Here is an 18,542-nt window from a genome sequence, read left to right on the forward strand (position 1 = left end):
CAATACAAAATCTGACTTTGAGGTCCCACTTGTCAACAAGATGTTGTTCTTTCTCCGGTGGTGGCTCAGCAGACTCCGGCGACGTGACAGTGGCTAACAGACGGTGGTCGGTCGCAGACTATGGGGTATTATGGTGAGCAATGACGGCGAGCGGCAGCGGCGCGGCGGTGAGCGGGTTGCGGTGACGGCTGTCGTTGACGAGAAGCGGCGAATGCGCGTCTGTCTTCAGCTTTCGGCGGTGGCGCGGCGGTGAGCGGGTTGTGGTGACGGCTGTCGTCGATGAGCAGCGATGGATGCACATTTGTCTTCGGCTTCACGTGGTGGGTGGCGGTGAGATCGGGTAGCGGGTCTCTGACGACGGTTTAGTAGTCTCCCATGGGGGTGCACTAACGTGGCAATCATTGGAAGTTGGATTGGGAGGCTGATTATTGTGACGTCCCAATAGGGGATTGGGAATGCGTTGAAGCATTTTTTTTCCATCTCAACTCTCCCCGTACATGAAATTTAATGGGAAAAGAATGTTGTTGAGCATCTGCAACACCGATCCTCAAATCGCCCGCATCTGTTTGGACCACGCGGTTCGGGTGTGTTTTGCCATCCAACATGGTACTTCATCCTTTCATGGACCGTTCGGATGTCCATTTTTCCGTAAACCAGAGGAGGGGGTTTTGCAGGCATTTGGACCACTACCACACAGGCGTCCAACATCCTGGTCCCACCCAAAACCCCTCTTCCTTGCCCGCTCCCTTTCCCGTGTGAAGCAGTTGTCGTGCATTTATGCTGGTTAGCGTTGCATTCATGCAGGCCCAGAGTGGACATGACCTCTCACTAGAGCCGACATTGAAGGGGTGCACCACCTGCGTCACGTCCCGGGGCACGCGCCTTCTCTCCACATTCAAACGACACCCATTTGTCTGTCTCTCTCCATTGAACAAGTGTGGTTGCCGATGAACCTACTTCGACGCCACATGTTCGTCTGTTTGCTGGTCGGCATTAAACACCCTACCGCTTGGTCTGGCATCCGCCCACTCTTTAAACGTTGTCAGGGCCAGCAACAGCTGCATCACACATCTGCTCATGATCTCCTCTGTGTATCATACCAGCCATGGCCTCGAGTTCCAAAGCCCTCTGGGATAGCCTCTCCGGCATTGCGGTCGGTTGGCAGGCCCGCCAAGCCAACCGGATATAGGTTGGCTCGCCGACGAGCTCACCAGAGGGCAACGATGTGGACGAGCCAATGGAAGAGGCGTCCGACGACGATCCGGTGCCACCGCCCTCGGTGGTCCACACGGGCATCACTATGGGCGAGGCTTGGGCGCACTTCACCGACATGGTGTAAGAGGGGGAGGCGGTGTTTCGGCAGGCGCGATCGACCAGAGGTACAACCTCCGGCTCCTCGATGAGCACCTACCCGTGGAGGAGCAAATCGGCCGTGACCAGGCGAACGACAACTCTGACACGAACATGGTAGCTGATGTGGATGAGAAGAAGGCGCCACTCATGTCCTACCGCACAGTTCGCGACATCCCTCGCGAGCGATGGCGGCTGCGCATCTTGCGGGCGGAGAAAGACACTATGTTCGTGGAGATCGATGCAGCGGCGAAGAAGTTTGATGACAGCACCAATGATGTCACCAGCTCCATGTCGGCGCGCACCGCCGCCACGACGACGAGGTTGGCACATCCACGACCATCACTGATAACGAGGAAGAGTAGAACATGGGAGACTGCCGCCGCTTTGGTCCCAGGAAGGCCACCGCCACCGTCTTGCCGGGCCTCTCAACTGGTGAGCTTGCCCGCTTCGCGGAGGCGGATGCCATTATTCTCCCCTGGTGCCGAAGCTTCATTTCCCGGGGCTTAGAGCTATCCATTGAGCTTGCTGCCGGACATGAGGAAGACATATCATGGAAAACAGACGACGCCGCGGTCGGCGGCCATTTTAGACTAGATTAGAATAGCCTATTCCACTATAGTTTAGTTGAAACATGTCAAAATGTAATGAATGTATGTGCTCCGGTTTAGATGGAAAACATCCGGTTTAATGTAAAAATTCTTTAAGTTTGAATCAAACTCATTTAGTGTATTCAAATTTGCATCAAATGTGACGGATGTTTGCTGCTAGCTTTGGATGATCGACTCTCATATCAATGTTGGGACCCCTATCTGGATCAATCCACAACCAGATGCGGTGTCTGTTTTAGGGATCCGGGTTGTCCGCGGGGACCATAAAACCAAGAAACAATTATTCCGTATACAGGATGCTGGCTGCACCGGAGTTACCATGCTAGAAACCGATCGTCGCCGACGATAGTGTGGAACAAATCGGGTGCAATTCTCTATTGGCAATTGTCCTTTTGGACAATATACTCCGTACATATACCTCTCGTGACTACATTACAACTTTGGGGGGTGGGGGGGGGGGGGGGGGGGGGGGGGGTATTGTACGTACTGCGCCGGCAGAACCATGGATATATGCCGTGACGGCAAAGCTGTCTACCATGTCAACGTTCTACAATGCATTAGCTTTCTTTACAATTATCCTACACCTACGAACTTTCTTAATTATGCTTCAGCATTAAAAACGTAATGATGATATGAATTACGCGGAACTTTGCTAGACCATAGTGATGGTGGTCGCCGCAGAAGTCTTCCCCTTCGAGTGACATAGGCTTGGACCAATGGAATCACGTCAGGCGGTCACTCCGTCTATATAAACGCGGGTGCACGCCAGTCGACCACAACCCGATAAAGATCGAGATTCCATCGAGAGCAGTGGCAATGAAAATGGATCTGAAGATGATCATCGTGTGCTCGGTCGTCGGCTCTCTCGGGGTGCTCAGTGCCATCCTGGGCTTCTCAGCCGAGGGCACGAAGCTCACTGTAAGCTAGCCCCACATTACATTCATCTCCTTGCGTACTGAACATACGTACATATATACTCCTGGATTATGTGTTTGCTTGGATTCTTGGTCTGTATCTGTGTGCGTGCTCTGTTGACGTACGTGTGTTTTCTTCTTGTTCTGTGCTGAAACTGCGGATATATGTCTCGCAGATTTTTGACGTGTACGAGGGTGTAGGGGTGTGCCTGAACCCGCAGAACCCCGCGTTCGGGCTCGGGGTGTGCGCGGCCATCTTCCTGGCCGTAGCTCAGATCATCTTCGCCACCCTCGGCGGCTGCTGCGGCTGCTGCAAGTCCCGCGCCATCCCCTCCCAGAGCAAACGGGTCATCGGCGTCATCTGCGCCGTCTTCTCATGGTGAGTGGCCGATCGCTCGCTACCCGGAGCACGCGGGTTGCGCGTGGGTGACCAACCACTAGTGCTCACTTAAACGTGCATGCATGCATGCAGGATTGTGGCGGCGGTCGCCTTTGGGATGCTGGTGGTAGAAGCGGCCGCAAACGCCCCCGGGACGCGTGAAACGTCAGCGTCCGGCTATTGCTACATCCCCATAGACGGCATCTTCGCCGGCGGCGCCGCGCTCACGCTCGTCGCCACGGCCCTCGGGATCACCTCCTACGTCATGCTCCGCACGCAGCCTGCCACTGTTGCCGAGACCGCCGCGCCCAAGGAAGGCGAGCAGATGCCGGCGAGCGCCGCCGGGATCTCGACGGGGCAGCCGCAGTTCCCGTCGCAGCCTCCCCAGGGGCAGGCGCTGCCCGCGCCGCCGAGCTACCCGCAGTACTCTGCGCCGCCCGCGCCGCCGAGCTACCCGCAGTACTCTGCACCGCCCCAGGGTCAGCCGTACGACCAAGCGCCCTACCCGCCTCCTCCGGCACAGGGCTATGGAGCGCACGCGCCCAACCAGCAGCAGCAGTTTCCCCCTCCTACTACAGAAGGCTACGCAGCGCACGCGCCGAACCAGCAGCACCCCCCTCCTTCTGCTCCTCCTAAAGGACACGAACAGGTGTAACGCGCGCCATCTGATCAACCATCATCGTCAAACATGCGTCTGTGTTACTAGCCCAGTGCCCGTGCGTTGCAATGGGAGTATGTTTATCCTAATAACTATGTTTTCATGTATGTAGGAAAAACTATGTTCCTCTCTCTCTTTCTCCCTTCCTTAGATCCATTTTGCAAGCGTGCGAGTGCAACACGTGCGTAATCACTTTTGTGTGGTTGCCTATCGTGGACTTACAATACTATTGCCACCCCTCGCAGCCTCGCCCTTTAGAAATCATTGCCATGGGAGATGATGGTGTCATACACAAGAAACAATTGCTACCTTGCCTAATGCGTATGTGAAATAGTCTGAGCTTGCCTATCAAGGAGATGAATTAGGGGTGGTTTCCATTTTCAAGATAGGCAAGTTTTAGAAAGAATCCAAACTTACCTATCAAGGACATGTGTTAGTGATGGATATGGAAATAACCCCAACTTGCCATGTACGTGTCTATTGTGTTGTCTTCACCATGGAAATAATCCAAACTTGTGCTGTACATATGTATTGCTCAGTCTCCCTAGCTATTTATTATGGAAAATTAGTCCAGCGAGACTGTACACAATTTCGAATATAGTACTTGTCTATGTCTACAAAGAACACCCCACCTCCAAAAAACATTGCGTATTGGCAAAATAAGAACATGAAAGACCAACACATTCTTGTTCGTGAGAACAATATAAAAGTAAAGCTACATTATATAGGAATAATTTGTTTGTCCATGTAAACTTACCTAGTCAAGCACTTCCTTTGACCGTACCATAGCAAGCTCATTTATCAAACAAAAGCTGCATAGTAAAGGTAAAAAATAGCTTAGGGGCGAAGATCACATGAGTATAACTATCACTGGTGTACAATTGCTTTGGCAGGTCAGCCCAAAATATCCAGCTCTGCATTACTACCCTCAACGAGTATAAAATATTAGTATAACAATCGCTGAATACAGGATCGATCACTACAAGAATAAAAACAAGTAAAGTCAACTCTCTTCTGGTAAATTTTGTGTAAGAACTACACAATTCATCCCGTTCACATTTTTGGCGGTCAGTCCCTCATATGTCAATCATATATGGTAATTAGCATATAACTAACATTCTAAAGTATACATTTTGACACAACAGAATGCAAAATTCTGATTAGAAATAGGGCATAATTCTACCATGCATGGACATAGCAAGAAATCATGGTGTTCTCACTTGAATATTATTTGATCCAGCCCACTTTTGAAAGAATTGGTTACCGTGCACCATGACTGAAGGCAGCGTCCAAAGCTGATTACCCTCTCTTCTCTGCTGCGTGCCGCTAAAGCGCTGCAAATCGAGTTGTACCATCAAGCAAGCAAGCGAGCAGGCTACAACTACAACAATCAAGCAAGTAGTTAGATTAGATTGAATCACGGGCTTCGCAGACACTGCATAGTAAAGGTAAAAAAACTAAAACGGGTAATAGTTTCCTGATATAACCTTAGCATGATCAGTCATTGTGGTTGTCGACGAGAAGCCCGTGCAAGGCCAACCGCTCACAGAAGGCGGCGACGGTGCCCTACTCCTAAGCAATAGCAGATTCTTCGATGGAGATCGCCGGTGGAAGCGGGGAGTCCACGTGACGCCTGCGGCGCTACATGATCGCATGGATGACCATGATCCCAATTCCCATCTTCTTGTGCAGCCACTCACCATCTGAGTTCAAGCGGCATGGATCATGGAAGATAGCACTGCACTGGAGCTGGGATGCCGCGTACTTCGGTCTACCGCCGAGGTCAACTTCATCAGATGATGGGTGCGGCGACTGGATCAGGGGAATCGTAACATAACCGCAGCCCGCCCCTATCCCTGATTTGCGTGTCCCACACGAGCGATTGCATGGTTTAAGGCGGATGGGTTTTCCATAAGATTAATGCGTCATTAAAGAAGAAAGGAGATTGATTGACATAAGAAAGGAGATTGATTAGCATTATCAAATCAGATTTTTATTACCATACATGAACTGATTGTGTTTGCCAAATAACAAATTGCTTACCATACGTGAATTATTCAGTTATCAAAGTTAGAGTGGGCTTGTCCAGCCAAATGAGGATAAACCGGTAAACAGGGAACCGCCAGGAATAAAACCGATGGAGGGACAAAAGAAAATCGTGGACGGGAGAGGGGGTCGTACGAGAGGCTGGACGAAGGGAGGCGGACGTAAGAGGGGAGAGGGAACGTTATGTTTCTTTTAAGTAGTAGAGATATCAGTTTTGCTAAGTCTCAGTCCACCGGGACTTCGTTACGCTCAGTTGATGCTATGTTCCTCTGATCTTGCATAGTGATTCGTACAAGTTTGTTTTCAGTTTTCTTTTCTTATATACTCCCTCCGTTCCGATTTACTCGTCATGGTTTTAGTTCAAATTAAACTAAAACCACGACGAGTAAATCGGAACGGAAGGAGTATATGTCAGTTGACTGAGGCTTGGTTAAGTCTCAGTTGACTGAGACCTAGCCACATCCGTGTTATATTATATATCCCTTCCGATCATTTTTCTTTTGCATGTAACATGCATACCTTCTTCTCTATCCTTGTGTATGCCTTTTTTTTTTCATTTTTGAGATGGATGCCTTTGTATTCTTGTGTTACTTTTGGATTAGAGGATCAGCAATGCTTGTTTACTATTTATACGTTTGCATTGAGATTTCTTGTGTAATCTTGAGACAGTCAGGAATACATCAGTTAATGCTTGCTTAGGGCGTTCGAGTTGTAGGTGACCGACTCGTGCGAGTCTGCGTCTCAACTCTCTGTGAAACTGTGCAGCCAGCAGGATTCAAGACATGATACTAGGCAACGAAGTCAAGAAGACGAAAGCACGGACGGTAGCTGTGCCCACTTGCGATACCCTAATGTGTGTGTGTGTGTGTGTGTGTGTGTGTGTGTGTGTGTGTGTGTGTGTGTGTGTGTGTGTGTGTGTGTGTGACCTCTCTTTAGGGCTAGTAGTTCTTTTCGCCCCGATCACAGGTTCTGGTTCTATAGAATATGAAGCACAAAATAACACAATTTTGCCATAGGAATCCCCAACAATCTGGTCACAATCCTTGTGTAATTCAAGATGAAACAAAACCACGATTCTGGTAAATTATATATGTCCGGTTTTTGGTGTCACTAATGATATATAAATTATATATGGTATAAATTAAAATTTTGATATACGTGTTATGAATGGAGAAAGTCAAGGGAGTCAAAGCAAATTGCGATAGTGTGGCTAATACAATTTTTTATGGATGTGTGCGTAGAGAAAACGCAAGCAAATAACCGCCCCTCACTCGTGTTTGTCTGAACTTGGATATGATAATGAATGCACAAAGAGAAATTATTCACGGTAGAAATTAAAAAACAAGTTGGGTGCATTTGGGACTAATTATAGCATATGGAAGACATTGCTTCAAAAAACATTTGGCATATGAAGAAAACATCTCCCTCAAGAAGGTTAATGCTCAACACTCTCTGGAAGATCTTTTCCAAAGGCCACTATCCAGCCAAGCATATTCTCAGTTCCTACAACTTCAAAGCATAATTGCTGATCACCAGACTCAAGATCAACTTGACCGTTGGTTTCTGAAAGTAAACACTTCCAAATTCTCCTCCATCCAAACATACAAGACCATCCTGGGCCCATCAAAGACACACCATCTTTTCAAGCTCTTTTGGAAAATCTCTGCTAGGCTCACCCACAAAATCTTCTTCTGGTTGCTGCTACATGATAGAGTCAATACCCAAAGCTTGCTTAAGAGGAAAAAGATGTCACTTCAGTCCTATAATTGTGCTCTTTGTTCTGATAACACGGAGGAAACCCTATCACACTTATTATGGGACTGCAATTTTGCTATGAACTGTTGGAACCACCTACTCCCACAAAAGAACAGAGGCATTTCGAGCTTTGATGAATGCTGTATTATAGCTGAACTCCTCCCCAGTGACATTGCTTTTGACATCATTGTGACGGCTTGTTGGAGCATCTGGCTGGTTCGAAATGATAAGATCTTCAGACAAGCACCAACTCATATAGGGGGATGGAAATACTATCTACAAGAGGGCTTGCAAGCTACTGAGATCAGAGCAAGAGCAGAAAGAGCAAAGCAGATTAAAGAATAGCCTGAGCAGCACTTATAATAATTTCGATCATGTTTCCCAAACAAGGAATTGGTTGATTCATCTTTATTTTTTGGTTCTTACCTTGTAATTGTATATATTTATTAATGAAAAAATTACCGTAGAACATTCTGTTCTACGGTCTTCTCTTAAAAAAACATTTGGCATACGAAGAGATCATTTTACGAATACCATTGATGCTACCGATGATTGGTGGCCATTGAAGTTAAAGGTATCATTATTGTCATGTCATTGTTGCAAATTGTGTGTAATGTTGATGGTATCATTGCGTTTTACATGTAGTAGTTCTATTTGATTACAGGCACGTCCACAAGCTGCCATGTTTCAGTTTGCTCAAATCGTGTAGAAGGATAAAATGTGAGAGGTGTTTGATGCTTGTTGTGTCACAAATGATCATGCGAGGGTGCCAATTCGCAATATCAAGGTGATCCCTCTCAAGTCAACTTGGAAGATGATTTTGTCTGTGAAGGTGAGGATGCCCAATTTACACCTCTCCTAACTCGTGTAAAGTGTGGGAAGAAGAGAACATGTTCTTATTCGGCAAGTCCTAAGATGAATGAAGAAGATGGAAAGTGAGTGCTAAAAATGAGGCGTTTGTGCGTAGCGTGGAAATCTTTAATGCAAAGGAAAAGATAGTGGCAACTCAAAGTGCAATTCAAGTGAAAATGTCATGGCCGTGTGTGATTTCGATGTGAGGCCCGCTCTTTTTATTCCTGGATGACCCATATTTGTTCATAACACATGTGTATGGAGCTTAGCTATACTTCAGTATGATCATTTTTCACAACCCCAATAGGTAATCTTGTATGTACGCATATCCTTATATACATGATGCTATGTTCTAACTTTCTCATGTCTTATTGTTGATAAATACTACCTTTTGGCCTCCTGATATCCAAACAGAGTTGGATATCTAGCACGATACAAAGAGCAACAATATCATGTACTCCCTCCATTCCCTTATACAAGGCCACTTCATATTTTTATGTCTAACTTTGACCATTAATACCAACAAAAGGTGAGTTATCTGGCATCAAAAGTTTTTCGTTGGATGCGCATTTCAAAGAACTCTCTGATGATATATTTTGATACATATAATCCATATTTTGTTGACCAAAATTATAAGTCAAAGTTTGACACGAAAAACGAAGTGGTCTTGTGTAAGGGAATGGAGGGGGGGGGGGGGGTACTAGAGTGAAGGAAATATGCCCTAGAGGCAATAATAAAGTTATTATTTATTTCCTTATTTCATGATAAATGTTTATTATTCATGCTAAAATTGTATTAACCGGAAACATAATACATGTGTGAATACATAGACAAACATAGTGTCACTAGTATGCCTCTACTTGACTAGCTCGTTGAATCAAAGATGGTTAAGTTTCCTAGCCATAGACATGAGTTGTCATTTGATTAACGGGATCACATCATTAGAGAATGATGTGATTGACTTGACCCATTCCGTTAGCTTAGCACTTGATCATTTAGTATGTTGCTATTGCTTTCTTCATGACTTATACATGTTCCTATAACTATGAGATTATGCAACTCCCGTTTACCGGAGGAACACTTTGTGTGCTACCAAACGTCACAACGTAACTGGGTGATTATAAAGGAGCTCTACAGGTGTCTCCGAAGGTACATGTTGAGTTGGCGTATTTCGAGATTATGATTTGTCACTCCGATTGTCGGAGAGGTATCCTGGGCCCTCTCGGTAATGCACATCACTATAAGCCTTGCAAGCAATGTAGCTAATGAGTTAGTTACGGGATGATGCATTACGTAACGAGTAAAGAGACTTGCCGGTAACGAGATTGAACTAGGTATTGAGATACCGACGATCGAATCTCGGGCAAGTAACATACCGATGACAAAGGGAACAACGTATGTTGTTATGCGGTTTGACCGATAAAAATCTTCGTAGAATATGTGGGAGCCAATATGAGCATCCAGGTTCCGCTATTGGTTATTGACCGGAGACGTGTCTCGGTCATGTCCATAGGGTCCGCACGCTTAAAGTTCGATGACGGTTATATTATGAGTTTATGGTTTTTGATGTACCGAAGGTAGTTCAGAGTCCCGGATGAGATCGGGGACATGACGAGGAGTCTCGAAATGGTCGAGAAGTAAAGATCGATATATTGGACGACTTTATTCGGACTTCGAAAAGGTTCCGAGTGATTCAGGTATTTTTCGGAGTACCGGAGAGTTACGGGAATTCGCCGGGGAGTATATGGGCCTTATTGGGCCATATGGGAATAGAGGAGAGAGGTCAAAAAGAAGGAGGCCTGCGCCTCCCCTCTGGTCCGAATTGGACAAGGGGTGCAGCCCCCTTTTCCTTCTCCCTTTCTTCCTCTTTCCTTCTCTCCTACTTCAACAAGGAAAGGAGGAGTCCTACTCCCGGTGGGAGTAGAACTCCCCCCTTGGCGCGCCCTCCTCCTTGGTCGGCCGCCTCCCCCCTTGCTCCTTTAAATACGGGGGTAGGGGGGCACCCCAAGACACAACAATTAATCTCTTGGATCTCTTAGCCGTGTGCGGTGCCCCTCTCCACGATAATCCACCTTGATAATATCGTAGCAGTGCTTAGGCGAAGCCCTGCGTCGGTAGAACATCATTATCGTCACCACGCCGTTGTGCTGACGGAACTCTCCCTCAAAGCTCGGCTGGATCGGAGTTCGAGGGACGTCATCGAGTTGAATGTGTGCAGAACTCAAAGGTGCCGTGCGTTCGGTACTTGATCGGTTGGATCGTGAAGACGTACGACTACATCAACCGCGTTGTGCTAACGCTTTCGCTTTCGGTCTACGAGGGTACGTGGACACACTCTTCCCTCTCGTTGCTATGCATCACCATGATCTTGCGTGTGCGTAGGATTTTTTTTGAAATTACTACGTTCCCCAACATAGAGTTCCAACAACACCCTCCGAGGGGAAGACACGAGACATGCAACCATTGCAATTCTTCTTTGTGAAACGTCGTCGAAAGATCATTTGGTGTTCTAAAGATGAAATGGCAAGTTCCCCTAGGCATACCACGGTACAAACATGAGACCCAAAGGATCATCGTCACTGCATGCATGTGTCTCCACAACTGCAAGCGTGATAACACCGAAGATAGTATGATAATTTTGACAAGTTTGACAATGATTTGTACATGCCACTTCACATGCCTTTTACATGCGTGAATGCTCAAACACCGAAGATGATGGTACCATGGCCTCAACATGTGATGCTGTTGTTGTGAGTCTCGTATCTTGAGATTAGTCCTTCTAATTTCTAGTTGACTACCTTTTATTAGGAAGCAGCATTACAACCTTTTAATTATAGTATTTAGCACTTTGTGATATTCATAAATTATTTTTGTGCTCATATTTGACATATCCGACGAGAAACTGTTCGAAACAACGCACTGTTAGCAATTCAGCACACAGTTTTAGTCTAGTTGCATTGCAGATATTTCAGTACATAACTCATAATGCAATATCATACTATATTCTCTGCTAAGAACTCGAATTCCGTGGGAAGTTTTCCAGAATCTGTTTCTGAAGAATCTGAAAAGAACTGCCCCTTACTTGATATCATGTGGTCAAGTCAAGTGCACGAAAAGGCCTAGCAGTTTACCAGAGCCTCAGTAGGCCGGATTTTCTCCGGAGCTAATCCTACAATGCTTGCACTTTTGGAAGACCTGCTTTTTCTTCCCTTTTGTTCGTGTGTCATTCAAGTTCAAGAAAGGCAATATAGATTATATGAGAGTAGTAGAGAAATTTTCCAGATGGTGCAAAGAAAAGTTGACTAGCTAGACTGATATGTAGGGCGGCGAAGAGTTGTGATGTGAGACATTCTAGCCTAAATTGTGCATATTTTTTGACTCCATCAAGCATTAGAGAAAATCTAGGAGACTCGCTAGAATTTCAGCATTTTTCACGGTTTTAAGTTGCATTCAAAAAACATTTTGAAGTTTTGGAGGTGTTGTGCTACTTTAAATTCCCTACATGTAGACTTTTTTGCATATACAATAATAAGCAAAGCCCACTTGTTCTTATCACATATTTTAATCCCCTCTTCATGCGAGCGCAAGGTCAAAACTCTTGCCGGCGTCCACCTGGTGGCCGACGGAATATATGAAGGAATGACCGGTGAAGGCCGGGGAAGGGAGGAGGTGTCGCACGGGGGACCTCTTACCCTTCGTCTGACACGACAGGAGCAACAGGCGTGTCAAACTTGCACCACATCACCGCTCAGCACCGGTGTAGGGACGGTGGCGTGGGGCGCAGGATGCGGTAGGGAGAGGAATGGTCTGTGGAAGGTGGGCAAGGGGTTGTCTTTGAGAGAGGGACGAGAAGTGAGGAGGGGCTGTGGAAGTGCCGTGTTGATGTATGCCATTTCTGATGGTGGCATCGGTTGCTCAGGGAGTGGGGGCGGGTAACGGTACGAATTGGTTATTTACAAGGAGCGAAACTATTTCGGGTGGTTAGGTCTGAATTGATGGGGGTGCAGGATGGTGGCAGCGAGAGGAACCAGCTCGAGGTATACTCCTACGACGCCCAAGAAAGGTTTTGAAAAGCCTTTTATATCGCCCCTAATTCCAGAAATGTTAAAGCCCGGTTGTTATTTTGAAGGGTTGTTTAAGAACTCCGACATCGCCCAAAAAAGGTTTTTAAAAAGCCTTTTATATTTCCCTTCCCATTTCAGAAATGTTAGAGTCAATTGTTGTTGTTTTCTCGCGTGAAAAACTTTCATTCTATTCATCTTTAATCATGGCAGTACAAAAAACAGCGGCGGTAGTAAAATTACAATCGGGTCTGTGGACCACCTCGCGTGGACTACAAGCACTGGAGCCAGCCGAAGGGGCGCCACGGTCATTGCCCCTCCCTCGCCGGAGCCGGGCAAACCTTGTTGTATTAGACAGTCGAGAAGTCGTCGTGCCAAAGCTTCATAGGACTAGCGCGCCATAGCAACCATCGCTGATGAAGAAAGTCGTAGATTAGATGGATCAAACCTGTAAACCAGCACCGACTGAACCCCACGAGACCCGACGTAGACATGCCTCCACACGTCCTTCGACGACGCTTGACGCACCATTGAGACAGGGATAAAACATGGAAACATCGCCACCGCCACACAGCCCTAGTCAAGATGCTAAATCTAATAAGAACCGGAACAGAGCCCCTCCCGGCAGCGGACGGCCAAGGTCCTCCACACCTTCATGCCCGGCCCAAAGGCCATCGGTGATGGGGCAAACCGGCGGCTGCCCGACACGGGGAGGAGGAAAGCTAGGGGTATGTTCTTTTGGAGGAGGAAAGAGTTTTGGCCTTCTCAAGGAATGCCAATTGTTGTTTTGAAGGGCCGGTTTGAAAAGATTCAAGATAGAGGGGTGTCAAGAGTGTGTGTTTTTCCTTCCTGTTTCTGTGAGTGTACAGTACACAGCATATCTCGGCTTCCAAAGCACTCGTAATCAGCGGCCAGCATCAATTTAACTTGGCAGATGCACACGTCCTGCGTTGCTAGATGTCTACGTAATCAGGCTTGTCGTGAGTTGATCCTTTTCGGATACGACTATGTACGATCGCGTCAGCCTTAGCCTCGCGTTCCCCGCCAGCCGGTGCCAGACGATGTTTGCGGACAAGAAGAGCGGTACGCGTGAAGGCACCTTCGTGGAAAACCTAATAAGCTTGGCCGACCTGATCAGCGTCCTCTATATAAGCATCAGGACATTTGATCATGGCTTTTATACCCATCCATCACCTCACGCAGTCACTATCTCGGAAGACGGACCAAAAAAGGAAGTAGTTTGTTAGAGAAATGAAGATTACCGTGATCGTCTTGTCTGTGGTGGTAGCATTGTTTGGGGTCGCAAGTGCCGTCCTGGGGTTCATCGCCGAGGGCACCAAGCTCACGGTACGTATGTGCACTGGTAGTGGCTCCGTCCATCTCAAGCAAACTGAACTGACCCGCGCGCTTGCGATGCTCGTGGCGCGCAGCGGAATGACATTGAGGTGTACAGCAACGAGTGCGTGTACCCTGACAACCCGGCGTACGCACTGGGGTTAGTGGCGGCCCTCCTGCTGCTGGTGGCCCAGATCACCGCCTCGGCCGTCGGCGGTTGCTGCGGCCGCTGCATGCCTCGGGGCGCCGGCTTCTCCGGGTCCAAGCCCGTTGCCAAGTCCAAGCGGGCCACCGGCGCCGCCCTCTGCGTCCTCTCATGGTGAGCTAAGCTTCCGTGCTCAACTGCTCATAGCCCATCCATTCCTGACATGCATGTCGAGGGTTCGATCGAGGTGACGGCCAATCCAATGGGCGATGAACATGCTGCCGTTGAGTGTGTGCAGGATAATGGCGTTGATCGCGGAGCGGTTCTTCTTGCTAGGTGCGGCGAGGAACATCCCCATGACGCGCGAAACTAGCCAGGGCCGGGGCTGTCACCCCGTCAAGGACGGCGTCTTCATGATGGGGGCCGTTCTTAGCATCGTCGCCACCGTGCTCGGGATCATATCTTACATCATGCTTTACGCGGCGGCGGCAGGTGCTAATACTACTACTAGTACAATGAGGGCCGTGGCGGGCCCGTCGCCGGCAGGCGAGATCAACCATGACGGGATCGCGATCGGCCACCCTGTTGCCGCTCAACAACACGCACAAGCTGTGTAGAGGGCGTACTCTTGCTTCTACCATCTGGACGGGTGGTGAAGAATTGCAAGCCGACGTTACATGGAGTGATGCCCCAAGTGATACCATTTTTCTTACCATTATTTCAGTTTAAGTTTTAAACTTCGGCTGACGGCATACAGTCAATGGAAGAAGACGGCCAACATGATTTTTGATGTAATTTTAATATTTTTTCTAGTCGTTTTGTAGTTTGGTTTCATTCCATTGCATTGTTCACTGTTATCCTTAATAATATTTTTCAATTATAAAATGACTTCTGGCGTCTTGTCTAAAAATTGGAGGATTGGTGGTTTTTCCCTTTCTTCCTCTTTTCAATATTGGCTTTTCCCTTCTTCTTTTTCCCTGGTTTGCCTTTTTAGTTCTTTTATTAACCGTGGGGAGTACAGATTACACCAAGAGTACATGTTACAGCATGCGGGAAGTACTTGTTTCATTGAGGAAGTACAGGTTCCATCACGTGAGGATCATATGTTGTGTTGTTCGCTGAGTACATATTGTGTTTACGACTATAGGTTGCACTGTGCACAAAGCACACATGCTACATAGCGGCGGGAATACAAGTTGCACCACATGGAGTACACGTTACACTCCATAGGGAGTGATAGTGTCCCATGAAGCACAAGTTGCATTACACCGGATCGGAGTAGTACCCGTGAAGGAGTACAAGTATGTTGTCTCGGAGAGTTACACCTGCGTTATTTGCGGAGCACAAGTTTGTTATATTTGTAAGTACAAGTTTTGTACGAAAAAAATCATCAAAACATATCAACATGCAATGGGATCTAACTCCGGACATCTCGACGCGAGGAATGCAAGGGTGCAAACAGTCTGTAATCTGAACACATGGTTTAACAGATATTTCATTCTAAAAATCAATCTCACAAAAAAAGGTATGTAACAGTCCTCCCATTCACTTAGACCATTGAAAACCCACTAAAACTTCTTGGTGATGACAAATGACACAGATGCATAATGTCGCCTGTCGCCAGTAAATCAGATTTACTCATCCTTAACTATAGATTGCTAGTTGTGAGCCATTTGGCAACGCCTAAGGTCACTCCATCAGGCTGCACATACCGTCACATGATAAGAAGCCCTACTTGCCAGTAGGGATGAAAATGGAGTGAAAAGTTTCCGCTTTTCCGGAGGAAAGATGGAAACGGAGAGGAAATACGAAAACGGAAATGAAAATTTACAAAATGAAAATGGAAATGGAATTTTTTATGCGAAAACGGAAACAAAAACGGAATGGTGTTTTCCGGTGGAACACACGTGGAAACGGAACTTTCCGTTTCAGTTTATATGGAATTTCGGTTTCTACTATAGCCTCATGGCTACTTTATAGTCAACTACCAAACAACACACAATGACACAATGAGTAGAATGAGCAGAATGTATCATTTGAGTACCAACTTTTACTACCACACACATACTCAGCTAGACTATATACGAAATTGTCATGTACTACTACAAAACTACCCTATGTTACCGACACAACCATATTAATTTGTAGCCATGTTAAGAATTCCATCAATTTATTTGTTTTTTGTCCGGATTTCTCTATGATTCAAGGGGGTTTAAGTTCCGGTCAACACACAATTTTGTTACCGTGTCCACTCTGTATTCGCTCCATGTTTGTTTCCGGTAGTATCTGTTTCCGTATTTGTTTCCGGGGTTTCTGTATTCGTTTCCTCTTCTGTAAAAAAATATGAAAACAAATATGATAGCAACGAGTTCCGTCCGTTTCCGCGCCGTTTTCATCCCTACTTACCAGGTTGAACGGTGGCGAACGGTGACGTGGGACAACAATCTCCAACCTACATAGTACATAATCAATAAAAAATGTTCACGTTTTAAAAAGACCTGGAAAAAATTTCAAAATGTGAGCCTTTTTTAAAAAATTCCAAACATTTTATTGAGGCATGAATAATTTTTGAAAAAGCAAGCATTTTTAAACTTCCCAATTTTATTCAAAGAAGCGAATAGTTTTTGAATTTATGTACAAATTTAAATAAGCGAGCATTTCTTTAAAGAGATGAACATTTAAAAAAAATGTGATACCTTTTGAATTTATGGAAAACTTGGAAGATGGGAACATTTTATGAAAAACACGGACATTGTTCGCAAACCCAAATAATTTTTGAACTTATGAAAAAAAATTGAAACATGAACAATTTTTGTAACTCATGAAGTAAAGCTGAACTAAAGCCACAACACTTTTTTGGATTGGAGGGAATAGAAAAATGAACAGAAAAAAGAAAATGGGGAAAACTTGAATAGGAAAAATAAAAAAAATAAGATAAAAGAAAAAACAACGGTTCAGAGAACCTTCGGTTCGGAAAACCGGCAAAATCGGACAGGAAAAGGTTCACAAAACTGGAAGCAGCGGAAACATCAAATGGGTCGACCGAGCTCGATCACTTAATGGGTTTGGACGACAATTTGTGGCAATGACTGCCAAATAGGGTTTTCTAGTTTTTTGAGCCAATAAAAGGGACACGCTTCATGTAAGACTGCACAAGATCTCTCCCAAAGGAGCGCCCTCGCAATCTCTAGTATTTGCCGGTCCAACTTTCTAGTTAGTTCGTTTTACACTTATGTTTCTTTGTTTATTCTGCTTTATTTTTGCTTTTGTCTATATTTTTCGAAAAACGCTAAATACATATATTATAAATCTTAATTTACTTAAAACAATTGAGAAGTCATGAATTTAAAAAATGTTAAAGCAGTGCAAGTTGCTTGTTACCATAAGTTTTGACAAATGTTGATAGCTTTCAAAAAAATGTTTGTGAAATTTACAAAGTGTCACATTTCAAAAAAAATGTATGTGGCATTTTTAGAAATCTTTAAACAACAGAAAAAATATTCGTGTAATTGAAATACCATTTAAAAAATATTTATAAAATGTTAACTCGTTTAAAAAATATATGTTCATGACATTTTAAAAACATACAAATGTAAAATAATGTTCAATTAGTTTCAAAAAAAGTTTTGTAGCATCAAAAAATATTTCAAGGTGTGTTTGAAAAACATTGATGCATATTAAATAAAATGTTCAAATAATGTGTTTGAAAAAATGTTAAGCATGTATTTAAAATATATTAAAATACAATAAAAAATAAGGGCCATGCGACAATTGTACAATGTGTATGAAAAAAGTAGACATCAAAACATGTGTTTAAAAAAATGTTAATAATGTATTTGAAAAATAGTAAACATGTATAACATGTTCCATATGTATACATTAAATATACAAACGTGTATAAGGCCAATTTTTGTTGTGTATACAAGAAATATACAATGTGTATGAAAAAGGGTACACTGCAAAGCCTATTCTATTAAAAATGCTAATCATGTATTTCAAAAAGTTAAATGTATAGCAAAAGTGTCTATATGCAAAAAAACGTACAAGGTTATGGTGGACATGAATTTAAATAGAAAAAATCAGAAGGAAAAACAACCAGTGAAACCCGAAGGAAAATGTAATGAAAAACATAAAAAAAAGGCAAAAAAGAAAAATAAAAGAAAACCATAATGAATACACACCGGAAAACAAAGAAAAGAAATCAAAAAACAAAATAAAGAGAACCGTAAAGAAAAACATAGAAATAGGAAGAAATAAATAAATAAAGGAAGCCGATGGAAACCATAAAGAAATCCCGCAGAAAAAAAAGTAACCCTGGAAAACGGTAAAGAAAACCTTAAAGACGACATAAAAGGGGGGAAAGAAAAGAATAAAAACCCAATGAACACCCAAAAAAACATAGAAAAAAAAGAATAAAAGCCGGTGAAAATGGTCAT

General features: G+C 44.9%; 2 protein-coding genes across 2 annotated transcripts; both read left to right on the forward strand.

Annotated features, from left to right (window-relative positions):
- The first annotated feature begins 1,464 nt into the window (after nt 1-1,464).
- On the forward strand, nt 1,465-3,909 carry LOC123079174 (uncharacterized). Its single transcript, XM_044501876.1, is given in 6 exon segments — nt 1,465-1,785; nt 2,731-2,770; nt 2,773-2,879; nt 3,052-3,254; nt 3,348-3,648; nt 3,739-3,909. Coding segments are annotated over 6 exon segments (1,143 nt in total).
- A 10,139-nt stretch (nt 3,910-14,048) lies between these two features.
- Nucleotides 14,049-14,809, forward strand: LOC123093210 (uncharacterized). Its single transcript, XM_044515126.1, has 2 exons — nt 14,049-14,280; nt 14,405-14,809. The coding sequence occupies exons 1-2, from the start codon at nt 14,195-14,197 to the stop codon at nt 14,721-14,723; spliced, it is 405 nt and encodes a 134-aa protein (XP_044371061.1). The 5' UTR covers nt 14,049-14,194; the 3' UTR covers nt 14,724-14,809.
- The last annotated feature ends 3,733 nt before the right edge of the window (nt 14,810-18,542 follow it).

Source organism: Triticum aestivum, chromosome 1B, assembly GCF_018294505.1.
Source record: "Triticum aestivum cultivar Chinese Spring chromosome 1B, IWGSC CS RefSeq v2.1, whole genome shotgun sequence".
Lineage (NCBI taxonomy): Eukaryota > Viridiplantae > Streptophyta > Magnoliopsida > Poales > Poaceae > Triticum > Triticum aestivum.